The 27,520-nt window shown below is 45.0% G+C and overlaps 1 protein-coding gene across 12 annotated transcripts in view; it reads right to left on the reverse strand.

Moving 5' to 3' along the window:
- CACNA1A (calcium voltage-gated channel subunit alpha1 A) overlaps positions 1-27,520 on the reverse strand; it is a 1,156,221-nt gene that overhangs the window by 426,119 nt on the left and 702,582 nt on the right. For all 12 annotated transcript variants that reach the window (XM_069230415.1, XM_069230416.1, XM_069230412.1 and 9 more), the window contains 4 exons: positions 18,259-18,419; positions 16,720-16,860; positions 12,479-12,680; positions 9,744-9,908 (listed from right to left, as the gene is read on the reverse strand). In XM_069230415.1, coding sequence (XP_069086516.1) covers positions 9,744-9,908; positions 12,479-12,680; positions 16,720-16,860; positions 18,259-18,419 — 669 coding nt within the window. The remainder of the gene's footprint in view (positions 1-9,743; positions 9,909-12,478; positions 12,681-16,719; positions 16,861-18,258; positions 18,420-27,520) is intronic.

Below are 27,520 nucleotides of genomic sequence, written 5' to 3' on the forward strand. Positions count from 1 at the left end.
TGTCCATAAGAGCAGCCTAGACATTCCCCCAAAACTCAGACGTCCTCAACCAAGTGTGGCGCCTCAAGGCCACAGTCGATGCAACCGATCTATCTAGAGGGTCGGTCATATCCAGTCCACATCATAGCGGGAACTTCGTTGCATCTCTCCCGTCAGCAACAGCTTGAGAGACAATGGGCCATGCCTCCTCCGGGACCTGTGGCAGCACCTGCACAACCATGTCCCATGAAATATGGGTGTCACAGCTCAAAAGGCATGTTCATGCACTGCAGTGCCAGGCTGGAGAAAGCAAATATCCTCTTCCCAAGCTGATCCAGTCTTTTGGATTCCATATCTGGGGGTGGGGAAGGGAATGCGCCCGGGGATGCAGAGGCCTAGAGAACCAAGCTTACAGGGGTTGGGAGTTGCATCAGGAACACTGGGTCTGTAGGCACTGGCCTATGGTGGCGGGCAATTGTCCTATTAACAGGAGGCCCTGTGCTGGATTTGGACCAAGTTCCCAGCAAAACATCAGTGAGCACTTCATTAAAGGGCAAAAGGGGTTCTAAAGAGGGAGCCCCAGGCTGAAGCACCTCAGTCAGGAGGTTAGTCCTGACGGTCACTGAAGGCAGCTCGAGGCCCAGGACCCTGGCCCCTCTCCTCCCCACCATTGAATAAGAATCTCTCCCCTCCATAGCCACAGTAGTGGGAGAAAGTATGCTAGAGTCAGCGGAAGTGTCCAGACCACTGGCTTCACCAAGGTCCTGAGCCCAGTCCATGCGGTCATTAAGCTGCTATTCTTAATGGTCCAGTGATCCCTCCATACTCTTATCATACACATACCCATAAGAATAAGGGTCAGGATTTGACCTAGGGAGCAAGGTCACTGTAGAAGTTGGAATCGCCATTGAGCAATGCCCGTCCGGCTCTGTGTCAGATTTGGCAATGAGTATGGGATTGACACTGACCGCGGGCCCGGGCAGCATTGAGTTGACGTTTGAATCATCGTCAGGGAAGGTCGTGGTGGCATGACTAATGCCAGTTCGGATCCGGAAACAGATCCTTGGGCGCCATCCAGAGCTGAGCATGAAGCCGCCAGTGCGGAACCTGAGGTGGGGCCCTGCCAATTCTGTGGGGCCCAAACACACTTCACTGGGGTCGGACTGCACAAAGATGAGGCACAAGGCCTTGTGAAATTCATGCATTTGGGCAGAGGTGGCTCCAGCTCATGGAAACTCAGAAGTAGGCTCCGAGGATGGAGGCTTAGGGCAACAACGCTCCTTTTCGAGCGTTGCATCATCCGACCCGCGGGGTGAAGTTGAAGAGTGCTTGCTCTTCTTCAACTTCAGATTGTGCTTACTCGAATGTTCCGAGGACTCAGAGTGTGACGACAAAGAGTGTGGAGCCTGGAAGTGGTCTCATGACCGAGACCAGGAGCGATGTGGAGCTAAGCGCTCGGCCACAAGTAGCTTTAGGGACCTCTCCCTCAAAGCCTTCAGTTTCATGGCCTGACACTCTGAGCACGACTGAGGTCGCGTTCCAAACACCAGAGACACACGTGATGCGGTTCCGTCATGGACATCATCCGGTGACATGAGTCACAAGGCTTGAATCCAGACTTCCGTAACTACATCTCAACACACCAGAATGTCAAAACAAGCTTCGAAAAAAGTCAAAAAGTCCAGTCAAAAAGTAACTGTAGGGGTTGTAGTAAGCTGGGTTCTGGTTGTAGGACCCCCCACTTTTTTGCCTGGTGTCAGCATGTTTTGGACTGTAGTGCACTGGGATTCTGCTGAACAGGACCCCAGTGCCAGTGCTCTCTCCCCAGAATTTGGTAAAATGGTACCTTCACCCCCACCCACACTTGGCCATGTAAGTCCCTAGTATATGGTACTCAGGTACCCAGGGCATTGGTACACCAGGGGTCCCTCATGGGCTGCAGCAGGTATTGCGCCACCCATGTGAGCCCATGCAAACTGTGTCTAGAGACCTGCCATTGCAGCCTGCGTGAAATGATGAATTCACCCTTTCACCACTGATACAAGGCTTACCTTATATCCTGGTTAATGCACTTAGATACCATAAGCACCCCTCTGGAAGGCCCTTCAGCCTACGGGCAGGGTGCATGTCCCTAAGTGTAAGCGTAACCTTCCAGGAGCAGGGTAACCCTTCATACCCCAGACTAAATTCCCTGGGCTTTGTAAGTGAGGCAAAGCCATCTTAAGGTATGTAGTGGACACTGGTTAACACGAGTGGCCCAACTACATAATGGCTTCTCCGAACCTAGTCATGTTTGGTATCAAACATGTTGGAATCATGCAACTACATTGATTCCAGAGCTGGTTGCATGATCCCCTGTACTCTGGGGGTTCCTTAGAGGATCCCCCAGTTCTGCTGTGCAGCCTTATGGGGTCTGGCTGCCAGCCCACGATGCTGCTGATCCCAGACACTGCTCTGCCCTCCTGCTGGTGAGCCAGACTCAAGCAGCAGAATGCAGATCAAAGGATTTCCTGCAAGGGAGCGGTGTGACTACCCCCCCTTTCTATTAGGTGTCTATGGACTTTAGTGGGGTGGCCTCTAAGCGGCACCATACTGCTTTGAAGGGATCATTTGGTGTCCTCCTTGCAATACGGTTTGCACCAGTTCAGGAACTCCTGGCTCTCGCTCTGGCACAAAACCATACAAACGACAGGGGAGTGACCACCTCCCTGTCTTGAGTTCTTCCCCTAGGGAGCTGCACAAAGCTCTGCAAGATTATGCCAACTTGAAAATAGGATGTGCAGTGACCCCTGGGAGCATCTGACTGGTTGGGCCAGGCAGATGTTGTGCCTGCCCCCTCTGATAGGTGGGTCACTTCAAAGAGTGACCAACCCCCTTTTCGGGTTAGTTAAGGGCTCCCCCAAAGGTGGATCCTCAGATTCATCAATCAAGACTCTACGAGGAACTCTCTGCAAAACTTCTTCTGCTCCTGGCCTCTAGAACCGAAACAAGTCTGCTTCTAGTGGGAAAGCTCCCATTGCAACAGCGTTTCTCTGGATCCTGCAAGAATTCTGCAACATTCAAGGCTGTGTATCCTCCAGGGTCACAAGGACTCTGTTTGTACCTGGAAGCACAAAAGGAATCTCTCTTAGAGTGAGGGAGTCACTCCCCTGCATCTGCAGACACCAGAAGACAATGGCGACCGGCTGGTGGATCCTGCTGTCCCACGGACGTGAAGGTTCTTCTCACATGTGGTGGTTCAGTGACCTCCTCTAGGTCCTGCCTATCTTCTGATCAACTTGGGAGACGGTGTGCCCCTGCTCCTGCCACTGGACTGGAGCACCTGTGCACCGTGACTGTTGCTCTTGCCAAGGCTTGTTGGCTCTTCCTCCCAAAGATCGTCAAGCACCGAGAAGCCCCAGCCTCCAGTACTCAATCCAAAGATCAGCCTCCATTCTGCAACTCCTGCTACTTGGGTCTTCTGTTTTGTAGTGTTGCTGAGGGCTACTTGTCACTCCCTATGTCCATCTCTTGTGGGCCACTTGTGGGGGCTCCAATGGCTTCTACTGGCCTCCCTGCTTGCTGAGGGCCAGCCCTGACTCCCCCTCAAGGGTAGAGTCTCTTGGACTGTGCTGGTTCCCAAAAACTTGCAAATTCATCTTCAGCTCTTGCTTGCATTTGCCAGTGCTTGTTGGCAGCCTTGCTGATCACTGACCCTCTTGCAATTGGACGAAGGATGTGGGATAGCTCGTAGGCAACTTCTAGGATCTTCTGCAGTTCCTGGACACCGCAGCTGGACTCCTTCCTTCACCAAACTGCAGGAACTTCACCTCTAGGAGGGTTGGCATTGCCATCTGCACCACCTGGGCACCTCAGAGGGTGCTGGACCCTATCCCCTTACTTTTCAGGTCTTCTATGTCTGGAATCCGTCCTTGGGTTCCACCCGCCTGGTCCACTTGTTGCGACAGCAGCTGGAAAACCGAGGCCCCCATTGACTTCAATGAGGGTTCTGACTTCCTTTCACCCCTAAACATCCAAATCCCCTGGTGTAGGAACTCCTGTCTTTGGGGTATCCTTTCATGGGGACACTCTCAACCTTCCTCCTGTCTTTGGGTTTCCTCAGTGTTCACTGGGAAGGGTCCTGAAACTCACGATTTCCCACCGCGACTTCCCTGTGTTAGTCTATAGAACGACCGTGTAGGTAACTACTCCGCACCCCTTTGCTGATGACACTTGCTGTACTTATCTCTGGTGTTTTCATTTTTCCACAGCCCGTAGCCAACTACCACACTTACCTTGGTTGGGTTCACTATTTCGCATTCCACTTAGTATATGGTTTGGGCCCCCCCCCCCAATAGGGCCCTTTACGTTTTATGCTTTCTCTGCTTGTTATTTTGTGTATGTATTATGTGTAGATATCTCCAAAGAGAGATATACCAATGCTAGTCTAGTAGTGCTGTAATAAAGAATGCTTTATTTTTGCAACACTTGTCTGGTTCTTTCTTGTGAGTGAGTTACTGTCTGACTACTATGATGTTGCAAGTGCTTTACATTCCTCCTGGATAAGCTTCAGCTGCTCGCCTCAGCTACCTCTAGAGAACTTTTCCTATCTGGACACCTAAACACTATCACTAAGGGTTGCTGGACTAAGTATAGGGTGCCACACCATATGTGTACACCATTAACTGAGCCAGCCTCCTACAAGGGTAGCTCTTCTTCGGATCTGAATGCAGGCTGGCGCGAAAAGAAAAGAATTGACGTCAGCACACTGGGGTGGCACCATGACATCATATCTGGCAAACACAATGCTGATGACGGACGTGGAGTTGAACGATGCCACCTAACGGTACGCAGGAGTACTGCCCGAGAAAAATCTCCAGATTGAGACTGACACCTGAGGGAAATTCTAAGGTAAGAAAACTGCAACTATAAGTCTCTATCAGATATCAGTTCTTGTATTTTAAAACACTCTCTGTCTGCACATTCCGTGCAAGAGAGGACTCTCAGCAATTGTTCTGGAATGTTCAGTATTCTTTCTGTTCTTGACAAGAATGGCATTCTCCAGATCTGTCTGGAACTGAGCACCAATAAAAGGTCTAGTCCTCAGCTTGCTTGGTCTGAGATTTTTGGCAATTCATCAGGAATCTAAATTCTTGACGATACTGGCATAATGTTCTGTATCCTTCTGAGCACAGCTTAGCCACTCATCAAGGAATGGGAATAACTGAATATTCGCAACTGAATAGAGGCAGCCAGAGGAGCAAGCACCTTGTAAATACTTTGGGGGTGGAAGACACAACAACATTTAGGGCTCTGATTTAAAAGTGTTCTTTCTCCAGGGCAAATAAACAAGACCTTTGTGAAGAAGGATGGATAGGCACATGAAAAGAAGCATCCTGGCGTTCCAGGGTGGTCAAGTTGTCTCCCTTGCATATTAGAGGAATGACTTCCTGTAAAGAAAGTTTTTTTCAACATGTACTTGTTGACCTCTCTCAGATCCAAAATTGGTTGAACCCTTCCCCAGTGTTTTCTTATCACAGTGGACTGAGTACAGTTTGTTCATTTCTGAAGAAGAATTTATATTCCCTCCTTGAACGACTTCCTTTTCTCATCTGTCCTTGGAAGCAAGGTTCTTCTGAAGAAAGACTGTGCCCATTTCTCCTGAAACGTCTACTGATATCTGTCTGAAACAATCTGCAGCGTCAATAGATCTGATATGTATTGTTTCAATTTGTTTGGATACAGCTGCAGTCGCCCTCTCACTGAGCTAGTGAGCTCTTGGACTTCTTAGCATAGTCACGGTTGGGGCTGCTGGTGCACTGAGGAGTTTGATGGGATTGCTCATTGATATGGGCCCACTGACCTCGAACACTTCATCAAAAAGTCTGCCTTGAAAAGGACTGGACTTGGTGGAGCAGATGATTAGTTGTTTTGTTTGAAAAAGAAAGGAGTTTGATCCTGGGGATTGCATATGAAAAGTTGTACTAACCTTTTCTCTTCTGCAGATTTCTTAAAATGACATCAAACTTAGGAGCAAACGTTTGTTAACTGGAAATTGAAAACAAGATAAAATAAATTCTTCTTTGATGTGTTTAACTATCCAGGGGGACATCCATATCTGTCTTCTTCCCACTGTTGTAGCACCTGCTGAAGTAGCTGATGCACATATACCATCATAATTACCGTCATGCAAAACTCATATTACTAGTTTCAAGGTTTCTAGTAGTACTGATCAGCCTTCTCCCATCTGAACTGTACCATTTATCTGAAAGTCCTTTAGTAATGTGTGAATATCTCTAAGCCTCATAAATTGTAGATCTTATCATGAATCTGGAAGGAGCATATGCCACCTTTAACAATCCTTCTACCTTCTTTCTACCGAGTCGTACAAAAGACATACTAGCCTATAGCGTATTGACATTCACATTATGCAGAAATCCCTCTAAGAAATATTTTTTGATTTGTTCAAAAATCTCGCGAAGCCAGTTTTATCGTTCCGTTCCATTCTTTTTCAATGATCCATCTTGCTGCCTCATGTAAAGGAAGACAGAGTGACACTTGGGGGACATCCGAGCAAAACACCTATACCTGATCTCAATTTGAGGTGATTGTAATTTTGGTGTTCTCTAATATGGTGCACTAATTCAGTCAGCTAAAAGCCCTGGACCAACTTGTCCTTATGATGTTCAGTATCTTTCCCACCTCTGCAAACCAGGCATGTTTAGCCTGAGATTGTAGGACTATATCTAGAGATCTATCAACATTTTTCTGAAGCCCCTCTGATGTTAGAAGAATAGTTGAAGGTTCAGGTTCATACTCAAAATAGTGTCCCTTAGTCATGGGCTTGCATCAACCATTCTTGCAGTGAATGTTAGACATGAAACCTTGCTAAAGCAAAGGTCAACCTATAGCTCGATGAATGAATGAATAATGTTATTGATTTGATTAGTTAAAATCTTTATAATAAGTACATACAGATTGTCCGTTGATTTCTAAAACATTGAAAATCAGGTTTAAATTATAATAGTTCATGGGTTAATACACAATGATGCTGATGATCTGTGTTATTTATTTAAATTATTAGTGGTCGTCCAATAAGTGACCATCGAGTTAAATGCTACCACTCCCTCGTTTTAAAAGTGTGTGAGGCAATTCTGTTTTCATTGTATTGGTTACAATATTTATACATTTTCCAAACCGTGCACGTTCTGTGGTATTGGTTATTGTAAAGCTGACTGGTAGTGCACCTCTGCAAGTTTTAATTGCATTTCTTAAAAACATTGGCCTGAGTCGAGCCAAACATGGGGTTAAAAATCCAGGACAGCAGCAAAGTATATGTGCGAGTGATTCCCTTGCATAGTTGCAGAACCTGCACCCCTCATTACTTTATAGCATGGCTAATCACCCATGAGGGTGTCCAGGCACTCTCCTTAGGCACCTGGAGGTAACGTGATTTTCCCAGAATCACAGGATGTTGAGCTGATGCTGAGACTCAACCTGGATCCCCAGCTCCAAGGTCGGCAGCTCTCGCCCTTACACCACATCCTTATTAGATTGTGTGTTTTCCAGGTTGCTCTATACTCATTAATTGGCAAGACCATAAACTTTGCACAGAAGATTTGGTTTCTACATTGACTGGTCAGAGCTTTTTTTTAGGCATGGGTCATCTGTTCTTTCTCATATGATTTACGATTGGTCCAAATCGTAATCTGGTTTGTAGTTTGGTGAAGTCCACTTCCCTGGATAAGTGTTGCAAATGCTTTTTTTAAATATACTCAAAGATTTTCTCTTGCCAACTTTTAAAGCACATTTAATCTCTTAATTTACCTAATGAGGCGTTTAAAGTGGGTAAGCTGTCCTTCATGCAAGGCAGGAAAAAGGACAACTTCGTCTGGCTAAGGGATTTTGTGGGAAGGGAAGAGTGAATGAAACTCTAGAATGTAAAATTTTCAGGAATTGGGTAAATCAAGAAATCTGTCTTCCAAGTGGAACGCACTTCACATGAGAAGGATTCGGATGGGGAAAGTAGGGCAAGGAGCTCATGAAAACAATGAGGCTTGGTGAAATAAAATATTCACCAAGGATAAGACAATTTGGTGAAGCAGAGAAACCAGTATTGATCACACGGTTTCCGGTTTCACATTGTTGAATTCAGCCACTAGATGAGTATCTCTTGCTCGCTCCTGTTTCACACTAAAGGTCTTTAACTCTTGGCGCATGAGGTCAGAACGTAGGTGGCAGGCAGACGTCACACGAAATGTTTTATGTTCCAAGAGATGTCAAGCTAATCCAGATCTTGGCATCTGGCTATAAACTGGCTATAGCTTTCTGTGGCTCACCTACCTCTAGTGCAGGGATTATATTCCAGAATGGCAAGAAACATATAAACAGACACAAACCTCAGGATAACAGTGCAAAGGCCCGAAATACAGGATATGGGTAACAGACCTAAGTAAAAGGTACCATTCATTGCTTATCTAAAAGGTGACAGACCCCAACCATGACTAAACTGAAAAAGACAAAGGACAAATCTAAAATAACAAGGACAAAGGACCAAATTAAAGTAAAACAGGACAATCTGCCAAATTAAAGAATAACCCAACTAAAAGATAGAATGACCAACTAAGGAAAAAAGAGGCCAAGGGTCACAGCGAACGGAAAACAGGACATAGGGGCTCAACTAAAACGTAAGGGCACAGGGCACCAAACTATTATAAGGTTTCTCAAATATGATCTGGGATAACAGTTTTGTTGTGTGAAGGATGTAATGACGTTCCACTGTCCTGCCAAAGGTTCCAAACTTCAGGTAAACAGGACAATTGACAGATAACGGACCTAACTGAAATACAGCATTAAGGGAAATACCACAGACACGGAAGAATGATGGTATGAAGTCCTCCTTCTCCAGAAATAGATGAAAAGTTTAAATGACAGTGCTGGAGCATTTTGCTACTTTAGCAGGGAGAAAGGTTCAGTATGCTGAAATGTTCTGTGCTAACAAATGCTGTATTCTGGAGGGTATGAGTTAGAACATTGGCAAAGCAAATATCCGCCGACATGGAGACATTTAGGGGCATATTTATACTCAGTTTGTGCTGAATTAGCGTCAAAATAAATGACGCTAATTCAGCGCAAACCTAACTCCATATTTATACTTTGGCGCTAGACCCGTCTAGTGCCAAAGTAATGGAGTTAACGTCATTTTCTGGAAGTGGAAACCTACCTTGCGTCAATGAGATGCAAGGTAGGCGTTCCCGTGCAGAAAATGACGATATAGCCTTAACGCCATATTTATCCTCCCGTGCTAAATTGAAGCATGGGGGGATGGGGGGGCCTTGGTTATGGGCAGGCGTTAGGGGACCTGTGGGCATGTTTCCGTGGTCAGAGACCATGGAAAGAGCCCAGAGGTGCCCTTCCTTGGCCCCAGGGACACCCCACCCACACAGTGAGGTTTTAGCGCTGCATACAACAAGTTATTATGAATAATACACGAGGACAAGAATTATTTGAGTGATTAAATCCATAAAGGCCTGGTCTGCTGTTAGGGCTCTGCTGCTTGAGTGTACTATGTGAATCTTTTTGGTGGTAATATGACATCCCAACATTACCACATCTTCACTGGCCTGCAAAGTTACCCTCTCCAGTAGTGTTTCTCTGGCCTGGAGGATGCAGACTGCTACACCCATGATTTTCATTAGCCAGAATGTTCAGAATTAGCTGTTGTTATAAAGTATTTGCTAGGCTCTGCCCACCATGAACATTACACTCACAAGCTTATAGCTTACCTTCATCATAAGTACGATGGTGTTTAGGGCAATCATTGCCATGATGGTGTATTCAAAAGGTGGGGAGACCACAAACTGCCACATGCGGTACTGGAAGCTCTGTTTGTTCTGCGGCATGTGCCGCGTAAGAGGCTTGGCACTGATGGCGAAATCTATGCAGGCTCTCTGCAGTGAGAGTGGAAACAAACACAGAAACTGATGGTGAGGAGGGTTAGTGGCAGACACTTGGGACGTAAAATACAAGGTTGTATTAGGGAAGCAGAACTCCGCAGCCAGTGGACTGAACGCACCAAAGTTTTAGACTTCGCCACTATAAATAGGCACTGGAACAATTGCCACTGTATGAAGTACCACATAACACATCAAATACCAAAGTTAACAAGAGGATTTTCAGTGGTCTTTAGTGCCACTGTCAACTATGCATAGTTACCAGTTCCTTTATCATGACCAAAAAGTAAGGTTCCATGTCAGAATATTTTATAAATAAATATCACATGACCTGAAGATTGTTTACAAAATCATATTCATAGTGGGTGTAGACTTTATATTATTAACTCCAATGGTGCGATGTTTTCTAGACGAGATGCATGAGACAGCATTTATGCTACACAACATTCTGTCAACAACAATCTGGAAGTACGTCAAAAGGAATGGAGTTTGCTTTATGCCTTGGAAGCTAAGACTCCATGCCCACAGATGATTTTCCCCCATACCCTGGAACATTATTTTTAACTCTTGAATGAATGAATAGATAAAAGTTCTTGTTTAGCACTTTATGGGAAAATGAACTGCCTCTTAGAAATGTATGACTTAGATAAGGGGGTGCTTGTAGACTTAAAGAAAACAAGTTTTTTTATGTTCTAAAGGATTGCTGGTTTCACTCGCTGTGGACATCTGCATGGTGCCTATTCTATAGACCGGGCCCTTGAGCTGGGAAGCACCTGCCTCCTTTTGGTCTATGTGTGTTTTGGGGCACACAAAGTTGCAGAGGATTTAAATGAGAGTAGGGTGTCTCTGGTGAGTGGGTAATTTGTTTGCTGAGGCATTGTTGGGCCTTTTAATGGATGTATTTCCCATTGAAGAAGTAGGATTTGATCAGAAGTTGACTGAAATGGTCAGGGCACCACTGTCATAATTTTAGGGTCTGGAAGATGGTCAGGCATCTAGCCTGAGACCAATGTCGGCTAAGATCCCTTAGCATGATAGAGGTGGACACTTTGTTAGAATGAACTGGGGAAAATTACATAGGTAATTCATGAGAAGTTACTCCGAGCCGGACCAGTGAGAGGTTAAGTGAAAGGAGGTCTTTGAAGAAGTGGGGAGATGTGCTGTCCACTGATCCCATTTGGACATAAAGCTTGATTTGCGAGTTAATGGTGGTCCTAAGACTTAGAGAATGAGCGATCAAGCAACTTAAGGTGGGTGGTAGTGTTTTAGTCAGTGGAGAAGTCGGCTGCGCATTTGCAGTGGAAGTAGAGAAGTTTTATTTTTGAGCTGTAAAGTCTAAGGAGGCTTCTAGCCATCCAAAAGTGGAGGGAGGGAGGGTACTGAGGTCCAGGGGACTTCATGGTCTTCTATTGGTTTTGCTTGTTATTGATGACTAGGTGAATTTTTCTTATAAGTATGCGTGATGTAACAGACTCTGTGACCAAGTTATCTTTTGTACTAGAATAGGCTTGGATCATACAACCAACATTAAAGGGGCATGGTCTTCCGAAAGTTTGAAGTCCCCCTTACATGGAACACCAGATTTACTTTGGATTTATCCTTTCCTGGAAATCCAGATGTCCTTTAGTTGAAGCAATTAGTTCTGTTTTTTACAAGACTCAATAAATACATGTGGCAAAAGGGATTTTACAGATGACAGGGATGAAACTACAAAGAGGAGCTATATTTAGGTTCGAGTAGAGAGACTGCTCGGAAGAAAAGCACATCCACTCCAATACATCTCAGTATCACAAGGGGTGGTGGCAAAATGTTAGTACAGATTTCCATCCAAGGTTTGAATGTAGTGGAGTAGGATTCATAGATTTCAATCATATGAGGGGACATAAACACACCCAACGGTTACAGGTTTACATGCTGAAGGGGACATGGATACAAACAAGAGGTTAACAATCTTCTACCACTGGACAGGTTACAAACAATTTGTCATTGTGATTGCCCTGCGACAGGAGATAAACGTGGCGTGCTACCAGAGGACACATACATAATTTTTTGTGTTCAAAGTGATACAGCACTGGGACCAAAACCATAACTCATAGCAGTCAATTTCTATGCTAAAAGGGGAAAGAGTGAGTCACAAGAAAGAGATCAACATGACGTGCTACAAGGAGACAAACGGGTCAACCAAGAGACATGTATGACGTGCTACTATGGGGCAGAGTCACAACCAATAGATCACTGTGATATGCTGCTAGGAAACGGAGCCACACTCCAGAGATTAATGTACTTTGCTGGTGGTAACGACAAATAAAACAGCATTATGTGCTACCAAAAGATCAAAATATCCACAATTATGATTTATTACCAAGAAACAGGGATGAAACCAAGGGGTCAATATAATGTTCTACGAGTGTAAAGAGCCACAGCTAAGAGATCAGTGGGAAGTACTACCATGGTAGAGAACCGGAAGCAGGAGATCAGTGTTAAATGTTGAAAGGGGAAGGGTATGTGTATATCTGCTTTAACGGCGAGGAATGAAGGATTCCCACACCAGGCTACTATTTCCACACCTCATTCTTTTCCAGGCTGTACTCCTCCATCATCTTATCCCCTTGCTCCTGGAACGTGATGATGATCAAGGCCACAAATATGTTCACAAAGAAAAAAGGGAAGACCACAAAGTAGACCACGTAGAAGATGGACATCTCCATTCGGAAACCGGGGCTAGGGCCCTGGTTTTCATAGGTGGCATCCACCGAGTGCTTAAGGACTCTGCAGAAAATGAGAGAAAGAGAGGCAGATTAGAGAGACTAGAGCCAACGCTACAGTAAAGATTTTTCTCACGATCTTGTGCAGTATGAAGGAATAAAGCAGGAGGACCGGGAAAATGGGACAGGTCACCTCTGAGTCACCCCAGGCTGGTTACAGCAACTTGTTCACTGTTGCACGCATTTGTGCGACCTTTCATTGAAACCCAAATGCCCAGAGAGCTGTATCTATTGAATCATTATGATTTTGTATCTTAATGCTGGTTCTTTACAAACTCTGACAATACTCAATTCCTTTGTAAAGATCAATGTGTCAGCCAGCTATTCCTGGGAGCAGCCTTATTTTCTGAAATTGCACGGCAGTAAAATTGACATACTGAAGCTTGGTGACCAAACCCACTGGCCTCCCGATGTCTGAAAGTAAGCTGAAAGGAACCTGGGAATGCAAACTCATGATGAGCTTTAATTTAGTGCCTAGATTTTCGCTGTTGAAAAGTTATGCTAAAGGGCTAAAAGGCTCCTATTGCTAAATACTTTAGAATCAGACTGGTGTGGGAACATTTATTGGGTTGATCAAGGAGTCTAATGCTTTTTCAAAATGAGTGTTCTAAACCGCTTCTCATCCACGCCTTCATGATTAACTTTATCACATCAGTTGGTGCAATCTATGCACTTTTTATGAACAACTGACTGACGGACATTAGGCACTTATCCTGCACACCATGCACTTTGCAAGGAGTCTAGGTGCTCTGATGTGACCCTAAGGCAAAATTTTCGCACTTTAAGTTGTAATACATATCTAAATATGTCATCAAATTTGCAAACTTAATTTATGTTAATGTCAATGACCGCTAAGGTACAGAAGCCTCAAAACACTCTCTGTAGAATAGCATTGGAAGAAGGATAGTTTTAAAAGTTACTCTTAATTGTCTGTGTTACTTCTAAAGTTGCTTGAAAGCCTCCCTCACATTTTGGTCCAGGGCTGGCTTAAGTGGTGGTGGCACCCGGTGTGACAATCTTTGTTGGCGAATGACCTCTTCTCCATAGATTCCCTCACTACCACACTGACGGTGCCCTCCTTTCTCCATAACCTCTTTCTCACATTTGATTTATTTCATAGCACTACACATCCAAATGTAGGATGTCAGAGCGCTTTATATCACATACACACATATTGAACAGACAGAATGAAACATGAAAGTTTGTAAGTCAATGTAAAGGAAATGTTTCATAAGAAATTGAGAGCTACAAGGTGTAGGAGTCATGTCATCCATAGTGGTAGGCATTATGGGGGTCTTTATGACCCCGGTGGTCGGTGTAATAGTTGAGGTATTACCGCCAACAGGCTGACGCTACATACCTCCACTATTATGACATTGTGACATTGGCAAGTTAACCCACCGACTGCCACGGCGGTAACGACCGCCAAGCTGGAGACTACAGTCTCCAGCCCAGTGGTCGTCACTAGGCCCCCCATGGCATTTTGACCCTGCCCACCGTCATAGTTTCTGTGGTTTCTGTACCCCACGGAAACCATGGCGGAAGGCACTATCAGTGCCAGGGAATTCCTCTCCCTTCTCCTCCCAGCCCCACCCACATATACACACATACACGCACATACATACACACCCATACACACACGCATACACACATTCACCCACACATGCATACATTCATACACACTCACAGCAAAACTCACGAACATACATCCAGGCACACACGCAATCACATGACACAACATGCACACACACACACCCACTCATGCACACACGCATTACACACGCATGCACACATTCAAACACAGTCACACACACCCCCACACACAACACCCCCCACCACCCTCTCCTGTCGAAAAACCTGATTTACCTGCTTGCAGGGGGTCCTGCTGCAGGAGAGGGGATGCGGCGCTGCTGTCAGCAACAGCATGCCCCAGCAAAACACCGCCAGGCCGTATCATGGAAGATAACGCCAGCAGCAGCGCCACCTCACCGCCGTCCGCCGCCATGACCGTAGCTGGAATTCCGCCAGCCTTCTGGCGGAATTCCGGCTACGGTCATAATTCCATGGACGGTCGGTAGCCACGGCAACGTTATGTTGGCGGCCGTCGCAGTGGAGGTAGGCGGCATTTGCCGCCAATGTCATAATGAGGCCCTATATGTCAAGAGTGCATGTTCGGGAGCAACACAAAGTCCGGATTTAAAATGAAACGCAGAGGGAGCTGCCTGCACTAATAAGACTAACCAAAGGAACCCTTTATAGCAACCTTAGAATAAAAAAAGATTAAGAAAACAAAATAAGGTTCTAAGCCCGTGTCTTACAAATTGAATGCAGCCCTTTGATGCCGGGGCATAGCCCACTGTGCTATTTTAGGATTGTAACTTATAACCTGCAAGTAGTAAAAAGGACCTCTGTGACAAAAGCGGTAACCCACTGAACTATCTGCATACAATGCAAATCTAAGATCTGCGTATTACGGGCCATATTTATACTTTTTGACACAAAACTGCGCCAACGCAGTTTTGCGGCAAAAAAATTAGCGCCGGCTAACGCCATTCTGAAGCGCCATGCGGGCGCCGTATTTATTGAATGACGTTAGCCGGCGTTAGCCGCCGGCGCTGTCTGGTGTGCGTTAAAAAAAACGACGTACACCAGGCAGCGCCGGCATAGGGGGAAAATGGAGTATGGGCGTCCACAAATGGTGCAAGTCAGGCTGAGGCAAAAAAATCGCCTCAACCCGATTTGCGCCATTTTTTTACGACTCCCAACCCCCATTGAAATGACTCCTGTCTTAGCAAAGACAGGAGTCATGCCCCCTTGCCCAATGGCCATGCCCAGGGGACTTCTGTCCCCTGGGCATGGTCATTGGGCATAGTGGCATGTAGGGGGGCACAAATCAGGCCCCCCTATGTCACAAAAAAAAAAAAAAAAAATACTTACCTGAACTTACCTTAATGTCCCTGGGGTGGGTCCCTCCATCCTTGGGTGTCCTCCTGGGGTGGGCAAGGGTGGCAGGGGGTGTCCCTGGGGGCAGGGGAGGGCACCTCTGGGCTCATTCTGAGCCCACAGGTCCCTTAACGCCTGCCCTGACCCAGGCGCTAAAATCCGGCGCTAATGCGGGTTTTTTAGACCCGCCCACTCCCGGGCGTCATTTTTGCCCGGGAGTATAAATACGACGCATATGCATCGGAGTCATTTTTTAAGACGGGAACGCCTACCTTGCATATCATTAACGCAAGGAAGGTGTTCATGCAAAAAAATGACGCTAACTCCATGAACTTTGGCGCTAGACGCGTCTAACGCCAAAGTATAAATATGGAGTTAGTTTTGCGTCTAATTTGCGTAAAAAAAAACAACGCAAATTCGGCGCAAACGGAGTATAAATATGCCCCTACATGTGGTGCCTTGCAGTGGACACAATAACGCCCTGTGCTACTGTATAACTCAAAACTGTAATTAATCAAAACACAGATCTTTCCGACAGCTACATTAATCACCAGAGTTATCTTGATATTATTATTGTCCCCTGAAAATAGCTGTGTACTTGTACCCCGTAAAATACTTTAAAATGCAGCACCCCCTTATCCCCCACGCCCCCCGAGACTGGCGCTTGGTGTGGTGGCACCGGTCGCATTGTCCTTAAGCCAGCACTGTTAGGGTTAATTGTCGAGGGAATACACATGGAGCAGATCACATAATGCAAGGCTTTGACAAGAGACCAAGGACCTTTTTTAAAGTTTGTACGGAAGTGAAAATCCTTCATCTATGGGAAACTTTGAATACAGAGTATTATCCACCAGCTAATCGTCCTCCTCCAAGGAGAATATTTTGAAGAATATTCAGCTGGAAGATTCCACTGTGCTTTTAGATTTTCCTTAAGCACTTGAAGGATTTTGATTTCCTTCTAAACAAGGCCTCAAGTCACTTGTTATGGCTGCGGATTAATGGCTAATCGCGGACACGCTCCAGGCAAGTAAAAATAATGAAAATTAGTGTGTGCCTCCCTGCACTTTCATCGTGCCCACACTGAAGGACAGTCTCCTTACTGTGGCCAGCCTTCGCCTGTTGACACCGTGAACAGGGTGAGGAGAGCCCACAGCACATTGTCGTAGTGAAACTCATACTTCTTCCACTCTCGCTTCTGGGCTTTCACCTCATTGTGCTTCTCGTAGACGAGATACTCGCCCCTGAAAAAGAAGGAGTAAAAGGCAGGACATAGTGAGTGGAAGGGATCTGCTCCTGAAATACACGAAACCGGACAATACATGAGCACATTGTATATTCCTTCACGCTAACAAGTACCTTTGTAGGACCTGCTCACAAGGCACTGCTGTCTGTTAACGAGTCGGTGACTATGCTGTGTTCTCCCAAACACAGTGTCTTTGTTTGGATTATTTACTATTACCTAAATCTCCTTGTAAACTGTACGTACCTTAAGGCAGAGTACAGTACCAGAAACGCATTTTCAATCATTTTGCAAACGTTGTCAATATTTATTTCTACACCAACTAAGCCCAGTGGGCAGGCCGAGAGATGATAAGCAAGAACTTGCTATTATCGAAGCGGATACACCTACAAGTAGTAGAAGAGACGTTACACAGCCACCCAAGAGCAATGAGAGGACTCTTAATTTACCAGCTCTATATGTACTTCTTCCCCCCATTAACTTTAGATACATTCTCCCACCTACTTTTCTAGGTCTCCCCCACTTGCTTTGCCCACATTTGACTTAATCTGCTGTGAAATGTCCAGGCTTTTGACTAAGGGCCACGTTTATGTTTTGGGGACGGAATGTTCTCTGTTGGCCTGGCGGGGTGCTTAACGTCAGCGAGGCCGAAAGTACTTCACCTGTCAGATTTAGAAATGACCACCAAGTAAGTGTTCATTTCAAAAGCATTGGCAGGAACCGCGATCACAGTGGTACCTGTGAATGGTTTTTTAAGTTTGACACGCGGCTTCATCCCAAAATGTGATTTTCTTTTTGAAATTGTAAAACATGTGCCCCCTTAACCATGGTAGTTCTCTCTCAGGGCGAAGGAAAAATGAGCAATTTTCACTGCCCATTACCACAAGGATTTCCCTGGCAGTGCCGGACAGTGAAAATTGACCTGCATGTCTGCACATCTAAATTAGTTGGGTGGACATAGAGGTCACCCCTATTCCATCGGGCCGTCGGAGGGGCATAATCATTGCGGAGACAGAGTAGCCTCTGACCTGGTTACACCAAAGATTCACCTGCTTCTGAATCTGGTGACAGAGTATCCTTACTGCCAACATATAAATTGGGCTTTATGTCTTTTCTACTTCCCAGATGTGGCCTTAATCCTCAGAGACACTTTATTGTATCTGTCCTTGACAATTCATTATTAGATCAGTACAACTCGCTGATTTTCTTTGAGTTGTACCCTGAAGTTACTGTACATGACCTGACCTACATGATTTTACATGTTAGTGCTAGCAGAAATTCGTGATGTTTACTAAACATTCCATGGCTCTAATAAACAAGGCAGTCGATTACAGCACTAGCAAAAATCTACTCAATATTTTCCTACTATTAGTAGAGCTAGTAATTCAAGTGTACATACCTACAGTCCCTCTCAAACTCCTTGGATTCATCTGTGCAGTAGAAAAATTTCCCTTTGAAGAGCTGGACAGCCACCACAGCAAAGATGAACATGAAGAGCATGTAAACAATAAGGATGTTCAGGACATTCTTGAGCGAGTTCACCACACAGTCAAACACGGCCTGCAAGAGTAGTGATTATTAAAACCTTAAAAGAACAACACATGCTCATGGACTCTGCAGACACTCATAAACAGTCTGAGCTGACAGGAGCCAAACAGAAAAAACCACAATAATCAAATACTCTACAAAAGTTGGAATGTGTCCACATCACATAATGGACACACCAGTAACATGTTGATGCATACGGTTTCAGAAGCACAGCTTCACTCACTGGGGATCTAGTTCCTCTAATGTGAAACAGTTTTTTACAGGAGGCATGATGAGGTCACACTAAAATGCCACAGAGAATCTACCATTCCCTTTGTGCAGAGAAAGGTCAAAAGGACAAATTACTAACCTTTGTTAATACTCTTTGTGATAAATGACTCAGCTCTTCGGATTCCTTTTGTGAACTCTTTCTAGGTGCTCAATTTGATCTGGGACACTTTTTCTGTCGTAGTCAATCATCAGAGCCATGTAGCACTGTTGCAACATGAGTAGTGGGTCAGCAAGAACAACTAAAATGTCACACGAGGTATACAAGGCATTCTGGCACAGGTAACATGAATTTAATCTTCTTATTCCTCATCTCCATTGAGGCTGAGAGACAAAAGGTCATAAGTCGAGGAACACGCTGATAAAAGAAGAAGCAAGTTATCACCAAGGGTGGAAGTGTGAAGGTGCCAAGGAATATGCTGGAGCTGATTTATACATTACATATAATAATGGCACCAAAGGTAAGTAACTTGTTCTTCTAATAAATGCATGCTACCACAGATTCCTTACTTGAACCATTCCCTCAGCTTCCTTCCACGAGAATCTCTCTCCAGACATTTTGGCCAAAAGTATGAAGGGCCACTCTTCCAAACTGTGACTGCACCTTACCTAGCATAGCCAAGCTGTAAGTCTTCCAAACATGAACTCTTCTGAGCAACGTAGACGATAATGCTACACCTCTCGTAGAAGAGGCACAAACAACCTCAAGTCCAGGCCATCTAACCAGTTAGTAACATTGTTTTACAGCCAGTGAAATTCATCTAGAGATAGTTTGCTATCTCACACTCTTACCAAACTTAGAACTTTCAGCCCACCAAATTAGTTGTTATCGACTGTAAAGGTTGGGCCCTGTAAATATAGCCACTCATTGTCCTCCTCAGTCCAATCTTTGAAGCCATTCTTTGTGTTTGGAAGGATGAAGAGGCAGACAAAAATGAAAAGTAAGGCAAAGATAAGACTCAATTGATATGGAAGTCAGAATCTACTTTTAGAAGAAAAGATGGCTTGATCCTGAGAGTTACCCTATTCCTGGCAAACACAGTGAAGGCTGATGAAACTGAAGGACGAGCAACGTGCAATCCTTCTGGCAGTGGTTATAGACAAAAGGTAAGCCTGCCTCCTTGTGAGAAATTTCAAATTATGCTTAAGTTAAGGATAAAATGGTGAACCCATCATAAATGTAACTGCCAAGCTTAGGATCCATGAAGTAACGTGAAAAGCTTTTGGTGAGAATGTATTTTATGATCCCTTCAAAAACATGGACATTAATAGAATCTTAAATAACAAACTTTGATCTGGAGCAAGACTACAAGACAAAATGGCAACAAGATAGCCCTTCATCATATCAACACAAAGGATTGTTATGGACAACCATAAGGTGAACGGAAGGATCCACTCCGCCCTATCCCTAAGAGGCTCTAAAGAAATTTTATGACACCAGGCTGCAAACAAGACCACAAGCAAGAACAGAGCCCAGCAGAAGAGGGACAGGTAGCAAGGAGAATATCTGCCAGTTGCTCAAGGAGGAAATAGGTCAACAACACAAACCTTTAAAGGTCCAAGTAAGCAATCTTACCATCTAAAGTTTTGATTGCAGCGGATTTTGGGCCTTATTTAGATACTGACGATGTTACCATAAAGCAGCGTTTACGGCACACCCAAGAAGACGGTCAAGTCGGTAGTGCTCCGCCTGCCGTATTTAGATGTATTGTGGCTGAGCTGCCGACCGCCATAACAGAGTGCCTTATTTAGCAGTCAGGCAGGCAGGTTCCTGTCGGCTGTATTTAGATGTTACAGATGTACAGGAGGTGTCCTGCCAGTAGTTTGGTGATGGAGGGAGGACATCGCTGGACCCAATGGACATCAGACAATGGCAGTGGCCAAGGAATACAGGTAAGTCACATACACACTCTACCCTTGACATCTAAGTCTCCCTACATCACACATGACACAACACAGCACTTACACACCAATACCATTGCCATTCCACCACAACACAACACCTATATGCTGCAAGCACACATAGACATCCATCCATCACACAACATACACACACTAGTGACACTGCACCCACCCATGACACAACCACAACAACTATACACTCATCAACATAAACACACGGACACACAAGCACAACTACACACATCATGACAGCGACCACCACACAACAACATGTACCTACATGTTGCACACAGCAACACAACACACAACATACACAACAATGTCGACACCGTATGCAAGTGGCACACATACTGACACAGCCACATCACTCACTACACCTCCTTTCAACTCACCCAGCCAATCGCATCACACACACATACACGTACTGACTCACACACACAATTCAATGCACAACATGACAGGTACAGGTCCCCTTGCAATGTGCACACATCGGCACAGTTGACAAGTGTGAATGTACCGTCATTGTGGTGCCAGCATTCATTTGGCAATGACTACTGGCACCATAATGACAGTTGTGTATGTGTTCGATATGTGCTGTGTACCAGTATGTCCCCATCTGTGTGTGACCCAAGCGTGTCCCCGACATATGCATGTCACCGTAATTTTTTTAATTACTGTGACATATAAATGTCTGCAGTGGTCCCGTGTTCATATGCCGTCACCCACCCAATGTACTTAGCCAATGCGGGTTTCCTACCTTTGTGTCCAGTGAAGGGGGGCGTGTTTTCTCTGGGGTCCCGTGGCAGCAGTGACAGAGGGTCCTGTCCAGTCGTGTCCAGCAGGAAGTGGAAGTGGAATCAGGAGAAAAAGTAAGTTTCACCGTCCTTCCCCCTCAATCAGCCAAGTCAGAAGTGGAGGTCGGACTGTCACTTTTTGTGTGGCGGTAAGGCACATCCAAATCTGCTCGGCAGGAAGTGTGGCTGGAGTCCCAACATAAACCACACTGTCCTATAGCGCAGTCACAGCAGATGGGAATGCTTGGCAGAGTCAGCGGGACTCGGACAGGTTAAAGTCTATGATATCGTCAACATCTAAATATGACAGGCGGACAGTCATGGCCAGGAATGGGTTTTCAGTCAAAAACTTGATGGCGGGACTGTTACTGCCAATATCTAAATCAGGCCCTTTATGTTTTCTGAGATAGATGGTTCTCTTTAATGTGAAGAAGAAGAAGTGGAAGGCAACTGAGTTTCAGCAGATGTGAGTATCACAGATGCCTAGCCTAATCTGGATTATCACGTGAACCCTGTGCGCATGAACATTCTGAATAACCTTTTGAATTACAGGCACAGGAAGAAAGGCTTAATAAAGGGCATACGCCCTTGTAAGAGATACAGAGTCCTCTAGACACCCCTTTTTGGATACATCAGAGAACAGAAGCAAGCAAACCTCCTGTTTGCTCTAGATGCAAACACATCAATTACTAATATGCACATAAATATTCTGAATAACCTTTTGAATTACAGGTGCAGGAAGAAAGGCTCATTGAAGAGCATAAGTCCTCAGTAGAGTTAAAGGGTCCTTTAGAGACCCCTTCTTTGGATATTTCAGAGAAAAGAAGCTCTAGTTGCAAACAGATCAATACTCATGTTCCCCACAGATGAAACAATCGATTTGCCACTATTTTCTGTAACTTCCATTCATGACTGGAGAAAGACATCTTAATGAGGTCTGCCTTCAAATTCCCTTTTCCTGCCACGAGAAATTCTAAAATACCAACTTGCTTGTCTGTGGTTGATTACCACACCTCTGCCCAACTTTCATGAGCGTGCTTTACCCTGCTTGTTCCAATAGAGTGTTGTCTGTTGAAATCTGAGAGTATTTCAACTAAGGAAGAAAAACCTTGAAAGCTAATTTTATCATTCTTAACTCTAGAGCATTTAAATGGTCACTTCATGAAGTGTCTAGATGACACTAAATACATTTTTTCCAACTGCTCACCCTATCACTGAATTGACATACCACTGAATTGAAGCACCAATTACAATCTCCACTGCATGCAATGTCATCCTGAATAAATGATCTGTCAACACATTTGATGGACATGCTCATCAAAGGCTCTGAATCAAAAGAGACATTAAGGTACAACCCATTCTTTAGATGACCGGAATATTAGCTCCACTGTAGGCTCAAGGTTTCACTGGAGAGTTCTCAGCCATAAATCGGTGATTTTCAAAATGGTGACATTTCCCCAGTGACTCTATACACTGCAGAATTTCCCCTTCTCTGTTCATGAATTATTTTTTCAGAAAGTCAATGTAGTGCTGCGCAATTTCTTGTGGAATGGAGGAGTAGCTAGTATATCTCTGCAGAACTGCTGTAAATCTACGTATGATGGGGGCATTACAACCCCAGGTGTTTCCAATTACTACAGCACGGCCCATCTAGTGGTGGTCAATGAGTGGTCATTCAATCCTGAAGGTGACTTGACTAATGCACTCAAGAAGTGGGCGATGCGGGTGTCCTCGTTGCCCCACCTGTTGTATGGGGGCTTGATGCATACTGTCCTTCCTCCGGCTACCAAGGTCACCCTTACTTTGTGGCAGAACACTAAAAGGCAGATTGAACGGGAGGTCAGACTTGCATCCAAGAGGCGCCCGTGAGCACAATCGGCCCTCCCTCAGGTATCTGTCCTCTCGGGCTTCGGCCTGTGTGATCTGATAGGCATTTCTCGCCTGGGAGATATGATGGATGGCATAAGTATGAAGTCCTTCACAGATTTTCAGGAGGAATGTGACCTACATCATACTCAATTTTTCTGCTATCTGCAGTTGCACCATACCTTGTTGCCCTATACAAGCAACTTCAAGGACCTTCTGGAATACATTCTGCTTGAGGTAAAACTGCTAGTGGACGAACTGTCTGATCATAGAACAGCAGCTATAGCATCACAATATTGCCTTATCCAGCTCCAGTACCTACATCGGACATATATTACTTGATCTAGGCTCTGGAAGAGAGGCTTAATAGCATCCCTATTGTGTCAATGCTGCAGCCTAGAGGAAGGGACATTACATCACACAATTTGAGACTGAGGGTGCTTCAGCCTTTTGGGAGGAGATTCTGTCAACCCTGGGGTGTGTTCTAGGGTTGAAGCTCTCTAAGGTCCCTAAGTTGGTGCTACTGCATAACTATATCGACCTGGATAATAATCAATATAAGATGGCTTTGCTAGGGATGACCTTAATCTGTGTGAAGCGTAACACTGCTGGTCACTGGAAGGACACTCAGGCCCATTTAGAAGGGTCCTGTTGCAAAAGGATGGATCAGTCATGCGTCTAGAGGGCCTAGTTGATGAGGGCCGAGGTTGGCCTCAGAAACATGCCAAGGTGTGGGAGGAGTGGGCGGCCTACAGAGGCATTATTCTTGCCCCAAGTCTCAGGTTTGACTGATTAACATTTTGGGATGGAGAGGCTAGACCCAGAGCTCTAGCAGGGGCCATATTCCTTCCAAGGAGGAGTCAGCTTTGTCACCAAAACACCTTTGGACATCAAACAGCATATCACTTAACTGAATCAGTATATCTCCAAAAACATCAGTAGTCCTTACACATGCATAGAGTTGGACTACCACACCAGTATCTAGAGTTCTATCTGATCAAGCACGGTAGGGCATGCATGCTCACAACAGTTGAGCTAAAGGGCAGTAGAGTAGCTAGTCTGCATGGCAAGATTCAAAGCTTTTCTATCATTTTGCAAAAGCTCCTAAAATAGGCTTGTTGTTTTGTTCTGGCAAGATCGATGTGGCTAAAGCGGTCACCTCCCACAAAACGAGGATATAACTAGGTAAACAAAGTGTATCAGTAGCCATTAATGCAATGCTGCAAAACTTTCCACATCAATTACATACAAACATCTCTGCTCCCTATCAGGAGAAACTTTTCAAGTCGTGCAAACTGGCAAACAGAATCTGAAGTTAAAGTCCTATACCTATAAGGCGTCCAAACACATTTTAGGAATTGATTGTGCCATCTCACAGGCCTCTTTCAGTCTGTCCTGTAAAGCCACATTAAAAGGTAGGAATATATCTGCAGATTTATTTTATTCCAAAGTCTCCACAAAGAAGGAGGACTTAAACTGTTCAGTCTAAACTACAACGGCAAATTACTTAGGCACTTTTTTTAGCACTGTCATAATGAAGGATGGTTCAGTAGATGGCAGTCCTTGTGAGGATGGAAAATCTATCTCTGCAGAAGTATCTAGCCAACTGCCATTTGGTAAGTCCATGAGTGTATGAAAATGACTATACTCCTGTGGCAAAAATGACTTTATCATCCTGTTGATGGTTATTGCAAAACAAATGGATTATAGACAAGCAGCTGAAGAAATCATTGGAGATTTTCTGGAGCTGTACAGAAATCTGGGGGAATGCAACTTCCCTTAAGTAAGAATCAGTCACGGTTTTGTTTGCTTGTAATATCCGTGCTTCTTCACAGGAAGAGGGGGAATATTTTCAAATATCAGCACCAGTATCAACGTGAAAGAAACTGTCTTCATTGAAAAATGGGAGCTATCTGGTTCCTTGGAGACATGGTCGACTTGCTTTGAGACCGGCTTCAAAGAGGAAAAACTAACTATCTGCAGAGGCACTAGTCACGAGCTATTGGTAAGTGCTGGCCACAGTTGCAGCAGCCAAAGTAACTCTGATGAATACAGAGTGCAGCAGAGGGTGGTGGTGCCAAGAATGCCATCATGTGTTTTTAAAGCTTTAGACTGTTCTGTGGAAGGCCATGGGGCAGTAAATATGCCTGCTTATCCCCCTGGAGAACGAGAATAAATTCATAAGATGAGATCAGGCTTTCCTTGGTCCTTTAGTGCTTCTTGTGAGAAAAATTATGAGCTTTCTTGTGTTTTCAGGGTGGATTTGGAGTCCTCTTATTACCCAGATACTGGAGGATATTTTGACTTAAACCTGCACTATCTAAGGGACGCCGTCACTGGCTTACTTTATATTCCTGATGTCTTATGGGAGCAGGAAAGGGCAAAACCCACACAACAAAGCATTGTGCAATTTTCCCAAGTATAACAGGCACACTGTGAGAAGTTTGTAACTTACGTTTGGTACCCACAAGATTCACAGGTTTAAAATCTGAGAACTGTTGAAGGGTCATCATCAAAAAAATGAAAATAACAACCACAAAGGTTGTGCTCCAGATTCTGCATCAATGAAAGTAAGCAATAAGCTGATCTGACAGGTGCAATATAAAATGATATACCTATTGTGACATATGCGTTCCTCTTGTGGCCTTGGTACTGACGTAGCAACAGCACCAATTTGTTCTGGGGATTGGCTGTGAAAGGGAAAATTACCCAGAACCGGTCTGGTACCCGGAAAGGGTTTAAGTAAGGGATATGTGGAGAGAGCATCCAGGTCAATGCTTACAAAGAAGAAAAACGTAATTATTGTACTACCACTGGTACAAGATTGTTTTCATTTTTTTCTTCATCTTCAATTGACAGTACAAAAGGAGAAAAGAAATAATGGCTTCCATGCTTCAGTGCCTTCAGATACTGACACCCATTCCTCCAGTGACCATGATACCGGTTTTCAAGACAGTTGACAAAATACTTGACATGACTCCTTAAGTTGAGTTCAGGTCCACACTGCTGGGTTCGTCAAAGTAAATTGAAGAAGCTCTGGTGTCTCAGTAAAAAGCAGACCACAACAGTCACTTTTATGATGTTTTCTGCCTCCAACTCTTGAATGATAATTCAATTATTTTTTTTCAGTATTTATAAAGCGCAGCAAATCACCCAATAGGGTAATCAGGCGCTTGCAGGTCCTGGAGGCTTATTCAAACAGCCAGGTCTTGAGGGCCATTTGAAATTCTGGGAGTGAGGTGATGGTCCAGAGTTGCGTGGAGGGGGGTGGGAGGCTGGTCCAGGTTTTTTATGCGATGTGAGAGAAGGAGCGTCCTCCACTTCTGCTTCAATAGATGCAGGATGTATGGGCAAGTGAAAGGGAGACATAGCGTAGCCTTCTTCACGGTTGGTAGAAGCTCAGGCAGTGGTTAATGTATGCAGGTCCTTGGTTGTGTACAGCCTTGTGTGCGCGGGTCAGCAGCTTGAATTGGAATCTCTTCTGTACTGGGAGCCAGTGGAGTTGCCTGAGGTGGGGTGTGATGTGGGTTCACTAGGGAAGGCTGATGTTGAGTCTGGCTGAGGTGTTCTGCATAGAATGAAGTCTCTGTAGGAAGTCCCCATTCACACTCCTCTTGGATTAATGTTTCCATTTTGACCTCTTCATCTTTATCTCTCACTCAGGCATGCTTATCAAGGCTCTCATGGCCAGATTTATGTAAAAGTAGTGCAGCGCGGTGCTGCGCCAAAATTGGCAGCGCCGCGCTGCATCACTTTAGAAACACAGGGATGCGCCGTTTTTAAGTGAATACGGCACACCCCTGTGTTGTCCCCTGCGCTGGTGTTCAATTTAGCTGTCAGCGCCAACGCAGGCATCCTTACACCATTGTGCAAGGATGTCTGCATTGAGGGGTGTGATTGTTTATGTGCAGGAAGGAGTCCCTTCCTGCACATAAACAATAACTAATGGCGCTTTGGCACTTCTGTGAGTGCTGCACAATGCAGCACACACAAAAGTGCTGAATCGTCATTTTCAAATGATTGTTTATGTGCAGGAAGTGACAGCTTCCCGCACATAAACAATCATTTCTGGCATTTTGCTCTTTCTATGCGTGCTGCAGAATGCAGCATGCATAGAAAAAGCAAAAAGCACCCTAGGGGTGGCTTTAGATTTTGACGCTGCCTCACATTTACGAAATGTCAGAAATCTGAGGCAGCGTCAAAATGCAATGGGTGTTGCTATGGCACGCCCATGGCAACACCTACTGCACGCCCCTTCCACGCACAGTGCTGTGTGGGAAGGGG

This window comes from Pleurodeles waltl, chromosome 4_2, assembly GCF_031143425.1.
Source record: "Pleurodeles waltl isolate 20211129_DDA chromosome 4_2, aPleWal1.hap1.20221129, whole genome shotgun sequence".
Classification (NCBI taxonomy): domain Eukaryota; kingdom Metazoa; phylum Chordata; class Amphibia; order Caudata; family Salamandridae; genus Pleurodeles; species Pleurodeles waltl.